This window comes from Protomyctophum bolini, assembly GCF_963924005.1.
Source record: "Protomyctophum bolini genome assembly, chromosome: 7".
In the NCBI taxonomy this organism is placed as follows: Eukaryota; Metazoa; Chordata; class Actinopteri; order Myctophiformes; family Myctophidae; genus Protomyctophum; species Protomyctophum bolini.
In genome coordinates, this window is record NC_137868.1 from 23,089,696 (window position 1) to 23,104,011 (window position 14,316).

Here is a 14,316-nt window from a genome sequence, read left to right on the forward strand (position 1 = left end):
GTCAATAGCCACTTCAGAGATGAGTCAGCAATGTGTTTCTGCATAGTTAAACTGCCTCATTTTAAATGATATCCGCACAGTAGACTTTCAGTATACTTTCAGTAGACTTTAACTTCTACTCGTCTCCACTACATCTCAGAGGCAAATATTATATTTTTACTCCACTACAATTATTTAAAACTTTAGTTTCTTATCTTTTTTTTGAGCGGTGCATGCAGTTGCACACACCATCTCCAATGAATAGCTTAGTGTGTCCCTTTGTCCGTATGTCCCTGTGTCCCTATGGGTGTTTAGAGTGGGTGTTTGACCTCTGCATGCAGCATGCTGATTGGGGTCAGGAAGGGTCATTGCAACCCTCAGGAACAACAGTGCTTGACAATGACAGGGAGGAGGGCTTGACGCACGCACTCACACACACCAGGGCCGGTTCTAGGCATAGGCGAACTAGGCAGTCGCCTAGGGCCTCAACCACTGAGGGGGCCTCGTCACAGGGAGAAGATTTTTTTTTTTCATGTATCCCTTACATGGGCTACTGGCCACATGTGGCCCCCACCTAGCTTCTTAATTTTGATCTCAAAGTGCACCAGATTGAAGCATTTTCATGGCAAATTTACAATTTTTATCCGGCGTGGCAAAGCAGGAGGGGGGGGGGGCCTCTGTATAATATGTTGCCTCATGGTCGGGGGGGTAGGACCAAGTCTCATGGGATTTGGGATTTGTTTATAAACATTTTGGTATTTGTTTATAAACATTTGTGATTTGTTTATAAACATTTGTGATTTGTTTATAAACATTTGTGATTTGTTTATAAACATTTTGGGATTTGTTTATAAAAATTTGGGATTTGTTTACAAACATTTGGGATTTGTTTATAAACATTTGGGATTTGTAAGTCTCATGGGGGGGGGTAGGACCACTACCAGTTGGCCTGTAGTAAGTCTCATGGTCGGGGGGGTAGGACCAAGTCTCATGGGATTTGGGATTTGTTTATAAACATTTTTGTATTTGTTTATAAACATTTGTGATTTGTTTATAAACATTTGTGATTTGTTTATAAACATTTGTGATTTGTTTATAAACATTTTGGGATTTGTTTATAAACATTTGGGATATGTTTACAAACATTTGGGATTTGTTTATAAACATTTGGGATTTGTAAGTCTCATGGGGGGGGGTAGGACCACTACCAGTTGACCTGTAGTAAGTCTCATGGGGGGGGTAGGACCACTACCAGTTGGCCTGTAGTAAGTCTCATGGTCGGGGGGGTAGGATCAAGTCTCATGGGATTTGGGATTTGTTTATAAACATTTTGGTATTTGTTTATAAACATTTGTGATTTGTTTATAAACATTTGTGATTTGTTTATAAACATTTTGGGATTTGTTTATAAACATTTTGGGATTTGTTTATAAACATTTGGGATTTGTTTACAAACATTTGGGATTTGTTTATAAACATTTGGGATTTGTAAGTCTCATGGGGGGGGGGGTAGGACACACACACACACACACACACACACACACACACACACACACACACACACACACACACACACACACACACACACACAGTCTGTCCCTCTTATGGCTAGCCACCTGCAGAGCCATGACATCACATTATCACGCGAGCGCAAGTAATAGTTTTCATCCATTTGATGCGTATGCGCCGTGCCAGTGTATGACGTAATGACTACCTGTGCTTGATATGGCAGTGGTGTCAGATTACATACATGATTAATCCACATCTTTATTACGTTATCATTGAGAGCTAGTTATACCAGTTATACCCTGACGGGGCATATGCAAAGTAACCACAGTATATCAATTTACAAATTACATACATTTCAGAGGCATTTCCTTTAATCCACCCGACACTGATCGACATATACGTCACCATCGAAAGCAGTCTCTTACCATACTTAACAATACTACTTTTTTACCTCCAAAAACTAGTTACATATAGCAAATAGCTAAACCTGTCATTCTCTCTCCCCTCAGTCTGTGACTCCACCATGGCCACTCCCACATTAATTTCATGATTTCCACCACACTGCAGGCAACTCCCTCGTCAGCCCACCTGTGAACATTTTGCCAATCAACCTGCTCCTATAAAACTGGACTCTTCACAAACTCTCATTGTCAGTTCATAGTTTGATGTCATGGTTGCTTGTCTGTGGATTCCTGTTTTGACTACTTTGTCATTTTGCAATTACCTGATTCCTGCCTACTACATCAGTGTAAGATCTGCCTTATTCTTTATTAAATACTATTCTTGTTTGTTGTTACTCTGCACTTGGGTTCGACTGTCTACATCCATGACAAAACCTAATAATTCAATATTTCAAACTTTCTTTCACAGAGAAGCTGAGATTTGACAGTTTGTAGCGGTCGACAGTACTTGCGCGCTCTGCTTGCGCACTAGTAGGTGGCCTACTTGTGTGCAACAAGCAAGTAGCAAGTAGGCACTCGACAGAGTGCAGTTCTAGTTACTTGCGCAAGCAGAACGTGCAAGTAATAGTTTTCTTTTTCGTATGTCGTTTGATGTGTATGCGCCGTGCCAGCGTCTGAGGTAATGACTACTTGTGCTTGATATGGCAGTGGTGTCAGATTACATACATGTATACATTATGTCATTACGTCACCATCGAAAATCAATTACACCCTGGCATTGGGTCGTTTAATCCACATCTTTATTACGTCATCATTGAGAGCTAGTTGTACCAGTTATACCCTGACGTCATATGCTGCTACGATACATACGCATCAAACGGGGCATATGCAAAGTAACCACAGTATACCGCTAATCAATTTACAAATACATATACATAGAGGCATTTCCTTTAATCCACACGACACTGATCGACATATACATCACCATCGAAAGCCGCCACTCATCCGTATTAATTATAACATTACGTAATTGATTGTTGTTAAGTAACGAAATAATTGAAATGCTTAAATAGAATTACCTTCATGTTCCCTCATGTTCTTCAACAGTTCTTCAACAGTTCTTCAACAAAAGAACATGAAGGTATTCCATGTTCTTCTTTCACAGAGAAGCTGAGATTTGACAGTACTTGCGCGCTCTGCTTGCGCACTAGTAGGCCATTTATGGCCCACTAGTAGGCCATTTATGGCCTCCTACTAGTGAGGAAGCGAGGGGTGCTTTTGTCATCATACATCATCTCATTCTGACCAATCACAATTTGCTTTTGTCTTCTTTTATCTTCAATACTGTACTTTGCTCAGCCAATCAAATCATCAATATGGGGTGGTAAGCCAATCACAAGCCCATGTTTGTGTTTATACAAACCAGGAAAGCTGTGCATAGGAGCTCAGATTGTGAGTAGGTGACTTTTTCCACCACTGTCCAGTGTGTCCACTGCTAAACAAATCCATAGCCTACATGACACACGAGGTCAGTATAGGGCTCTCTGAATGGCAATTGTATACAGTCAACCTACAATATACAGTATATAGCTCATGTCTTTGTTTGGGATAAGCTAAATATTGGTTATTAATATTATCCACCTGACTGTCAAAAGTGAGGTCAATCTGGTGCTGTATGTTGGAATTCCTGTGCCTAATATTGCCTATATGCATGGACATCAGCTTCTAGTCAAACATTACCTGCAGCCAATTCAGTAAAATCAGCGCAAAAGATGATTGCATGTGATATGGAAACTATCAGATACAGATGCTTTCTAATGATGCTGATTGAGATAGAAGATCTCTTTTAGGTCTTCTTTCTAAAAGGTTTTAGCACCCCTTGGTGGTGAATAGTAATATAAAGAATTGACACAATTGAATGTCTTTCCCCCCAAAATAAGTGAAATTCACTTAAGACTCAAAAGTTAAGTGAGAAATACTTAGTGTAAATAGGCCTACTGTAATATGAATTACCAAAGAAAAGGTCACTATTAGAGGTCTTCGTTACTAAATGAGGTTATTGCTTAATACTCTCGAGATCCATGCAAATGTAGTTGTAGATTTTTGTGGGATCAGCAGCGTTGATCTCCTGTTTGGATGATGGCAAAATTAATGTGAACATGAATGTTTAGTGTGACTGATTCCATCACCTTGGAGACAGAATAGGGGACTTAAATAGTCCAAAGCAGATGTGAGTAGACTATATTGTTCTCAGTATTGAGTGTTTGCAAATCATCAGGACCATTGGCTTATGAACACTGCTTTAATCTGACCCTTGACTTCTCCCCCAAAGAGGAAGTATGTATTAAATCAGATATCAATCCAGGCTGGGCGGGGTAACAGCCATGCACCAGACACAGATTGAGGCATGCAGGGGTAATCCAAAAGGGTTTAAATCTCTGCTCTTACACGTGATTATAATTTTATTTTTCTGGGTTATTCTGGGAAAACTGCACAAGAGAGAGGGAAATGATTTGCTTTCCATGCATTGAACTGTACAAACCTACTAACTGTTTGCAACGAGAGAATGTCAGTGGTGCTCAGAGGTTGACATAAGCCACATATACAACACCTCTAGATGTATCAAGCCATGGGCACGGGAGAGTGGGTAGTGCAGGGTACACATGATCTTCTAGGTTTCACTCTTTATTAAGGCAGAAGGAAATCAACAGTCAGGGAGATGGGGCCTTTCTGTGTGGAGTTTGCATGTTCTCCCCGTGTCCCCTAGGCCCTAGGCCCTAGGGCCTAGGGTAGCTAGCGCTACCCTCACAAAAACATGCAGTAATCCTGGTCTCTAAAAAACTGCCTCCCCCCTGGCCAGTCGATGCAAAAAACTTCTTTGCCTTTGTTTACTATTTTGCAAAAAAAAATTGAATAGTTAAAATGGCCAGTCTACAAGCTCACATGATGTAGATTGGCTAGTTGAACTATTCAAAAATGTTTTTCAAAATAGTAAAAAAAAAGGCAAAGAAGTTTAGGGATAAGGGGTTTAGCGGTGACGAAAATGGAGCCCCATGTTCTACTGGTATTTAAGTCTGGGACAGAGTATAGTCCAGAGTATGGAACCATCATACTGTACGTATCTCTGGTCATACAGCGTTTATTCCATCTATCAGATCATTAAGAACTAACTAACTATAAAATAGACAGTATCATTGTATTCTCTGGAACGGCAAGGTCATCTGTCTGCTCTAATCACCTGAAGCAGGCCTCAGAGCTTTGAGATTAAGTTAGCTTAGTTCTGGGGCGAAAAACGGTTCTAATGCCATCTATGTAACAATAGCAGCTGAATCATTTTAAATAGAGCCCAAGAACGACCCAATGTAAGATTGACTTTGGGTAAATGTAATCTTTTTTTGTTTTCTTTCATAATCACCAGTCACAGCTTGAGGAAAAGCACAAAGACGACACAAGTTTAAATATAGGCATTTAATACTTTGAAAATGCTACGTTTTAAGTGTATCTTACAAACAAGATAGTTAAAACAACATTTAAAATGTTATATGTGTGCACAATATATGCATACACACACTCATGGCATAACAAAGTATTGTTGATTTGTGCGTGCTGTACGTACACATTAAGTTTATACAGTATGCTACAAGAGTGACACTAATCCTCAGCAACAGATGAAGTGATAGAATAAGCCCAAGAGGACGAAGATGTCCTTGGTCTTTAATATCATTCAGATTTACAAGCCAGAAAAGGTTTGTTTATCACTGATTTTCTCAGTCACATGAATTTTCTTCAGGCACATTTGTTATTCCTCTGACTGTGGATAAAAACTACATTAAAAGTTAGGTTACATTAATGTAAAAAATAAAAATTGTAGTTTAAAGTAACAAGAATTCTCCTCAATCACCTGACAAAATCAGATAAAAAAATGATTTTTTTTAAACGTGATCCAATCTGGACCTGAAAAATGATTGCATCAAGTGTGAAATTACATTGGTATACATTCTTATATACATAGTATTATACAGTGTACCATCAACAAAATGGCACCACAATATTTATATACTGTATGGCTTTTCCAAAAGTGAACTATATCAGAAACGTTTATTTATATATAGTATACATATATTTCAACGAACAGCATATTAGAGTTGCTCTTATATCATACTTTCATGGGAAACCGATGGTGTGGGTTTCCCCTCCGAGGCTCCGACCGAGTATGACGTAGTGAGACCAAAATGGCCACCATGTGTATATGGTCAATTGCTGAGCTGACAGTCTCTGAAATGATCCCCTGTGGGTAAGCATAAATAGCAACTCTCGGGTCAAAGACCAAATGCTTGCTTGGCCTGACAGGTCAAGACATATAGCCAAGCATACATTTTTAATGTGGATTTTTAACAAAGCACACCTGATACGTTTGATGATAATATGAAGAAAAAATATCAAACTTGAACTGTTCTCATGTCATTCCCAAAGTCTATGATGTACTGTCAAAAGGCTTGATCTACAACATTTAAATGTAATTTGCCTCATCACAATAATCATACAAAAGCAAAATGCATGACAAACATGGGATGGATTTGCAGCCTCACACAAAGTCGCTTTCTATTCTAGGCTCACGAGATATTCACCAGTTAGGTGACATAGTCAAGTGAGCACTCACTGACATTTCAACTCTAAAATTAGAAGAGGACAAGCAGTAGCCCAAAAAACGGGCTTTGATTTGCCCTATGAAATACCAGAACCTTCTAACAGAGGTCTGAGACCTTGGATGTCCCAGCGGGGTCTCCGTAACACAGGAGCTGGTAGGGTCAATATTGAATTTTGGGTTTAGATCAGCTTCATGGTGAACCTGCCACCCTCCCCTCCATCCCCTCCCCCCATGGATGAACGGGGAACGAAGTCAATTGTTGCTGTGTGTTTGATCTGGCCTTTGCTCTGGCTCCAGAAGAACATGAAAACAAAACAAATTACCACAGAGCTGAGGAAGGACAGGAAGCCCATGGTGGTGGCAATGACCAATGTCTTAGCATCAAATGGGTATGGCTTTGCCATCTGAGCAGAGGAGTTGGCACTAGCTGAGTGTGATGACCCTTCTTCTGTAAGGAAGGGTGTGGTGCGGTTACGTGGGAAGCCCCTGACCTGCAGACTGACCATCAGGCTGTCATTGCCAGCTGCATTGCTTGCTGTGCACTGGTACATGCCGCTATCCTGAACCTGAGCGTAACGCACTTCTAGAGTACCATTTGTCAAAACCCTGATTCGGCCCGTCGAAGAAAGCAAAGATTTGCGGGCTGAGGTCCAGGTGATGGACGGGGCTGGATCACCATCAGCCTTGCAGGAGAAGAGGACAGTGGTGCCCTCTTCTACTCTAGCTTCCTGCGGCCTGTGATCCAGGACACGGGCTGGGCGGCAGGTGAACAGCCTTGGGAGCTCCTTCTCTGAGAAGTCTCTGAATTCACGCTCTCTCACCATATCAGGAGACGAACAGGTAGGTTGACGCCCATCAAAGTTTAGCCGCAAACGCCTGCGTACCACCCAAAGCAGTCGGCAGTCACACGCCAAGGGATTCCCATCCAGTCTCAAAACCTGCAGGTTCCCAACTGAGTGGAAGGCACTCTCCTCCAAGGTGGTTAGCTGATTGGATGATACATTGAGCATGCGGAAATAGGCCAATCCCCTGAAGGCCCCCAGTGCTATTTGTAGCAGGTTGCCCCCTGCTAAGTGTAGCTCCTGGAGCCTCAGCAGGTCCCCCAACAGATTACCTTGTATATTTGTAATGGGGTTGGATGACAGGTCCAGGTAGCGTAGGTAGACCAGATGACGCAGCGCAGAGTAAGGAACTACACTGAGGTTGCAGTTGCTGATGACAAGAGAGGTGAGATTGAGACCGAACAGGCTGTTGCTTGCAATAGTGTCTAACATTGGCCAGTTTGCGACCACAAGGCTCTGTAGGCGGTGGAGCCGGCGGAAAGCATTGTTAGGCAGTGCTGAGATGGTGAGGCGTAGCATGCGTAGAGTCGCCAGGCTCTGGAGCTGTGACAGTGCCTCGGTAGGGATGGAGGTCAGATTGCTGCGATCTAGATTAAGTTCCTGCAGGTTCTGCAGACCAATGAAGGCCCGCTGGGAGATAAATACCAAGTCATTCTCCCCAGCTTCCAGTGTTTGGAGGCCCACCATTTCCTTGAAGGTGAAGTCCAGGAAGACAAGAATCTCATTCTGACTGAGATCTAGAAAGCGCAGACTGGATAGGCCTGAAAACACCCCAACTGGGAGGATTTTAAGTCTGTTGCCCTTAATGCAAAGAGTCCTGAGGTTCTGCAGGCCCTGGAAGGCTTCCACCTCTATCATAGAGATTACATTATCACTGAGGTCCAACTCTTGAAGTTGCGAAAAGCCAGAAAACTGGTGCCGTCCCAGAGTCTTAAGTTTATTATGAGATAAGTCCAAAAACCTGGTGTCACTGGAAAAGCCCTCCGGCACTGAGGTGAAATGTCTTCCAGAGCAGTTCACTTCTGTGGTGTCAGGTCGACATGCACACCTTGAAGGACAGCTTGCTGCAGAAACATCCAATGCAAAGTGGAGCAGGATGCTCCAGGCCCCCCATCGGACAACACACTCCACAAACATCTTGTCTCCTGGCTGAAAAGGAAGACATAGTCAGGTGTTTTTGACAATTCATGCAGTGGTATTGTTGGTATTTTATGCAGTAACATACGTATTATTATTATTATTATCGTGATAAATATTACATTGCATGTAGTTTGTTAAAATCTGTATTAAAACATACCGTTTGAATGTTGGGGTGCAGATTTTCATAACCAGTGGTGTGGTGGTAAAAAATGGAATTAGGCTGAAGTCTTCTGTAGAGATGTGGTTATGTTAACATGTTCTTGAGAATGGCCTGTTGAGAGGAGAGAGAAGAGAATCTTGAAGCAACATTAAAAATGCATGTATAGTGTTTTATAATCTAGAGAGTTCCACAATTTTTTTAGGTAAACCTCCAAAATGCAGTATGACTCTGTACAGCATACTGTAAAGCCCAACACACACCGTCTGTGAAACGGGTGCGCAGCGACGCGGCACAGGCGTTGCCGCGCGGCAACGCCTGGAAAATAGAACAGTGGCGTATCGGAGCGTCAGGTGAGGCGTGAACGCACGCCAGCGTGCGTCTGACGCCGCCAGTGTGGGATAGGTTCATTGAAAATAATGGAGGCGGCTGTTTTGACACGCAGCGTTTGCAGATGGTGTGTGTTGGGCTTAAGTTTTTCTTGCAGTGGCTTTGTAAGCCTTAGTCATTGTATACATTTGAACATCAAACTCAGTAAGCAGTTGAAATTCATGAGATGTACAGTACATCTCTTTAATTCAGGCAATGAAATCCTAACATAACTGATTATGAAAGAATGCTTCCCCTCCGCATCCTTTCCACTCAGCAAGTCCTATCTATATCTATTCAGGCTGAATAAGTAGAGAAATAAATTAATAAACCATATCAAAGACCACATACTCTAAGGCTAAGCTCTTCAGTACTCTAAAGGCACTCACTATACATCCAGAGCCCTGCTCTCTTCTTATAAACGTGCACGAGGCACCTGAGGGCATCTGGTTTTAGGCAAACCAACGGGAATCCGGGTCAATGATTAGACAAGGCAGGTGATGTACACTTTCAGAATAGGAAGCGTTTGAATTTAAATTATTATTCAAATTATAACACTTGTACTAACTGGATCCTGTGTGAAATCCCTGTGAAACAAACTGTAAGAAAGTTTTCAACTTGTGAGAATGATGCCTTCTAACTAGCAATATCAATTTGGTAAATCAGGGAAAATACTCACAGGCACTAAAAAACAAATCAATGCGGCCTGTGCTATGAAAGACATAAACTGACAAATCAAAATTGAATGCATAAAAGTAGATGAAGTAGTACTATATTCTTTCTTGCTCATACACTGCCACTGTTCCACTTAAGTGCTGGGACAATATTTGCTGTAATTGATAAATTTTCTATTTTCTGTCTATGTCCAGAGCAACAAAGAGTAACTCATAAACTCTCAGCCTGCTACAGTATGTGTCATATTTTATCTCACACAGTTTTGAGAAAATAATGTAATTCAAGGCCACTCAAACCTGCCAATGCCATAGTCTCTCCACAATCCACAATCAGAGACTTTCTAAAGGCTAATCCATGGACCTGCACATACCTTATTGTCGTACTTCCCTTAGGGCCTAAGGGAAGTACGACAATAAAGTATGTGCAGGCAGTTCTCAATAGGATATAGATAGAGGGTCTACTCTTTGGAATGCTGTTGATCCTAGACTGAAAAAACCCATCTCTGCTAGTCTTTAAAGCAAACTACAAACAAATAGGCTACGTAGTAGTTTAATTCACAGTTGGCTACATGTTTGAGTGGATCTGCAGATGGGTTGTTATTATGCTTGTAATATATTATAATGTTTGTAATATATATATATATATAACTTATTATATACTGCATGTATGTACTGCATGCAATTTTATATTCAAGCATATCTATTTGAATGCATTACTGGTATTTGTTTTTGTTTATATTTAATGTCTGATTCTTCAAATTAGGGATAAGCCTTTTGACTTTTAACTGCTCCTGCACAATATTGTATGTAATTGTTTTTCCTGTTTTTAACCTTTTTATGTGCGAATAAATAAAACCCTAAACCTAATTTATATTTATACGTCACACAACCTCAGTGCAGCCTCTCCATCTAAATTGACAGCAGTGCCAGATCTTTACTTTGTCTTACATTTGCTTTGAAATGTGTAGAATAGAACCACTTGCGTCACTCTCATGCCAGATTTACTGTGCACATAGTCCTGAGGATGGAGGAACTTGCAACAATTTAAAAGTGTTGATCCCACTGTGCCATCTAGTGAAAGACAGAGACTGGCAGGTGTGCAATGCAATGTCATGTTGCCGGCTGGTGGATGTCTCATTGAGGCCGGGCTCTCAGTCCCTGTGCAGTGTGCACACACACCCCACCCCCATCCCAACCACACTGGACAAGAAATTCTCCCGGCTCTGCAATACACCATCTCTAGATACATCTCAGCCAAAGCCAAGGATCATGACCATGGAGTCACGGCAAGAGTTGACCCTGTCTGTCAAATTAGAAAGTGATTGAATAAATGAATTTGGAATTTCTCACCCTCTGTGAATACTAGTCACATGGTGTACTGTTACCAGTTAATTACACTAACTATTTTCTATTACAAATCCGCCTTGCACTTCTATTAGTGACACCATCAAGAATATAAAGGGGAATACCACTCATTGCCCAATGCCCATGGTCTGAAATAGCTCTAGATCTGTGAACAGGAACAACTCTCTGAAAGCCATTACACACCCTACTCTGAGCTACTCAAATGTGTGATGTTTAAAAGCATAGCACCTGCAGGAGGCACTACAGAAAATCCAATACCAGACTGATTCATTGACTACTATATGCGTCTTTATAATAATTATAATAGTGTTATTAGTCAGTCCTGAACAAGAAAATACACCTCCTTCTCTCAGTCACCTTCAGCATCTTTCTAAATTAATTCTCAGCTTCAGACTTAATAACTGATGATATAGTCTTGAATGCTCAGCATGTTTTTTGGAGAGATTTGTCATACAGTAGTCTATATGGATTGGGCTGTCACAGGCCAAGATTTAAGAATGTTGTCCTTGAAGCTATATACTTGTCTTATATTGTGGCCCTACCAGTGGATTGGATCTTGTAGTTTGGCTGTATTTCATTTGTTACAGCATGGTTAACCTGGTCACATATAGGGTCCAGTAGACCGATAACACGATAGTTTATGTGACGGTAAACCTTTTGCATAACTCCTGCTTTAGCTCTTATCTCATAAACCCCTACAATGTCAAACACAAGCAATATCAAAGTCAAACAATAACCTTGACCTAGACAATCCTAATACAAACATTTTCATAATTGATCCATCTATTGATCATTCAGTTAATTTCTCCATTCAGTTTAAAATATGGTCCAAAAATATACCATACCATATACTATGGTATGCTCATCACACATTATCTAAACCCACCAAGAACTTGCTTAATTTATTTACCCAACAGTTCAAAACATATTTTAATTTTATAATATGGAATAAAGACCAGTTTTCATATTATGGTCATGTTGTAGTAGATAGCACATGTTAGAAATGTGTACATGATGCATCACTTAACTTATTTCCCATGGATTTTACAGACTGCACACAGCTGCAGATTCCCTCATTGCTGTTTTTTCTGTTCATCACATTGACCAAAGTGACTATGTTTGGTGCTCATCATCACATTCATTGCTGAAGTGAATGACGCACAGCAACAGTCTACTGCAAAAACATAAACAATGCAGTGATTCCTAAATTAACTTTGGTTCTTCTCACTTCTGTAACGGCTCCATTACGGCTGCGTTGAAATGAGATTGCTTTAAGCTCTAAGCTTTAAAGATTAATCTTATGTGACATTCCTCACGATTCCATATTCTTCCTTGTGGGGACACACAACACGTCACACAACTTGTCAGACAGAGCAAACTTACTGACAACTTCAGATGAACAGTTCCATCGTATACCACAGGTGTGTTACGTCTTATGGTGAAGGTGACTTCGGAGGGGCTGAAAGCGTGCAAGTCTTTTCATCCCACTGAATTTGCTCTTTAAAACACACGTCCCTCCCTAGTAGGAAAATGTGCACGCCACCACATATGACAGAGAATGCACAGTGAATGCCTTGCTGTACTTTCTACCACTTGTCTAAGTACTATTTTTAGTCCGTCGTGGTGTGAAAGAAAAGACCTTGGCTCAAATCCCAAAATGAAGGCAGCTGGAACAAAGCAACAGTGGAGAACAAAACAACAATCGAGATCACACGATGTGAGTGACTGTATGTGCACTGTTAGGGTCGCTGTATCTTTGTACTGTAGGTGACAGAGAGAGGGGAGAGAGGGGGCTGCTGGAGAGAGAGAGAAAGAGTATGGTTGCATACTCTGTGTGAGTATGAATTTGAGTTTGTGTGTGAGTGCATGCTTGTGTCATGCTTCTGTTTGCTAAAATGGGTCTCTGAATATGTGTGGGCTCACACGTGTGTGCGTGCGTGCATGTGTGCATGCGTGTGCGTGCGTATGTGTGTGTGTGTGTGTGTGTATGTGTACGTGTGAGTGAAAGACAGTTTCCTGGCACCTGCTGCTGTATGGTAGCCCCAGAGACATGCTCTAGCATGCCACCAGCATGTATTAAAAGGTGGGCAGAACAGCTGTTGGCCAGACAACAAGAAAACAACAGAGCTCTTAGAATGTGTGTGCATTGCCCCATTGAACATGACTCATGAGCATTGCCAGGGAAGGTGGGGCAAGTGCTTAAAAACAACTCCTTAACTGTTATGTATAAAATGTAATTTTGTCCAATCTATATAATGCAATATAACTTATACAATTGGGCTGCTCCTCTATTGATACATTAGATCCTGTGTCTAGGTGAGATGTAGCTCTGGTCCATAGCTCTAATGCGTTGCATTTAGAGATATGTTTCTCTCAACTTCCGCCGCTCGCATGAATGCAGACCAGCCTCTCCTCTTTAGCGTAAATAAGCAAAGTTTTTGCTACTCACCAAAACAAAGGCGGGTCGTGTCATTAGAAAGCCTACTTTCCTTAGTGGACGCACTCTGAGCCCCCCACCACACGTATAAACTGTACTTTTTGGCCAGAAAGGGATTTTCTTTCACCGGAGGAAAAGTATTCTCTATGAGGCAATTCTCTGGGCAATATCGGTATAGAAGGCGCAGTGGAGTAACTAAAAGTATTTTTTTCCCGGTGGAAACAAAATCCCCTTTTAGCCATAAAGTACAGTTTATATGTGTGGTGGGGGGCTCAGAGTGTGTCCACTGAGGAAAGTAGGCTTTCTAATGACACGACCCGCCTTTGTTTTGGTGAGTAGCAAAAACGTTTTTATATACGCTAAAGAGGAGAGGCTGGTCTGCATTCTGCGAGCGGCGGAAGTTGAGAGTAACATAGTTTAAATGCAACGCATTAGAGATATGGACCAGAGCTAGGTGAGACATGACCTTTGACATAATCCTGTTTCTGGTTTGACAAGAAGTTTGACCTGAAGGTCAAGATTAAATGTGCGCAGGAGACGTTTCAAATCAATCCGGTCTAGAATAGGAAAGTTACATAGTGCTGCTTTAAGCTGTAAGCCTTTTCTCGACAATCTTTTAAAAAGTCCCTTAAATGTAATGTAGGTCAATGAATACTAATACGAAACAGTAATGGTGCGTTTGTCTGATTTCATATTTTAAATTGGCATGCATGGTAAAGATAAAGAGGCACGTCGGTCTGGCTCATGTCTGTGACAAATATGATTATATTGATTGTGTGCCTCTGTGGGTTTTTG

General features: G+C 41.3%; 1 protein-coding gene across 1 annotated transcript; it reads right to left on the reverse strand.

The window, feature by feature from the left end:
• Nucleotides 1–5,441: 5,441 nt before the first annotated feature.
• lingo4b (leucine rich repeat and Ig domain containing 4b) lies at nucleotides 5,442–12,639 on the reverse strand. Its single transcript, XM_080768594.1, has 3 exons — nucleotides 12,468–12,639; nucleotides 8,677–8,790; nucleotides 5,442–8,528 (listed from the first exon to the last, which is right to left on the reverse strand). Exon 3 carries the CDS (start codon nucleotides 8,514–8,516, stop codon nucleotides 6,717–6,719), a length of 1,800 nt encoding a protein of 599 aa, XP_080624720.1. The 5' UTR covers nucleotides 8,517–8,528; nucleotides 8,677–8,790; nucleotides 12,468–12,639; the 3' UTR covers nucleotides 5,442–6,716.
• Between the last annotated feature and the right edge of the window lie 1,677 nt (nucleotides 12,640–14,316).

Excerpts from the sequence above, each read along its gene's own strand:
- lingo4b (XM_080768594.1), bottom strand. The coding sequence starts at position 8,516 with ATGTTTGTGGAGTGTGTTGTCCGATGGGGGGCCTGGAGCATCCTGCTC.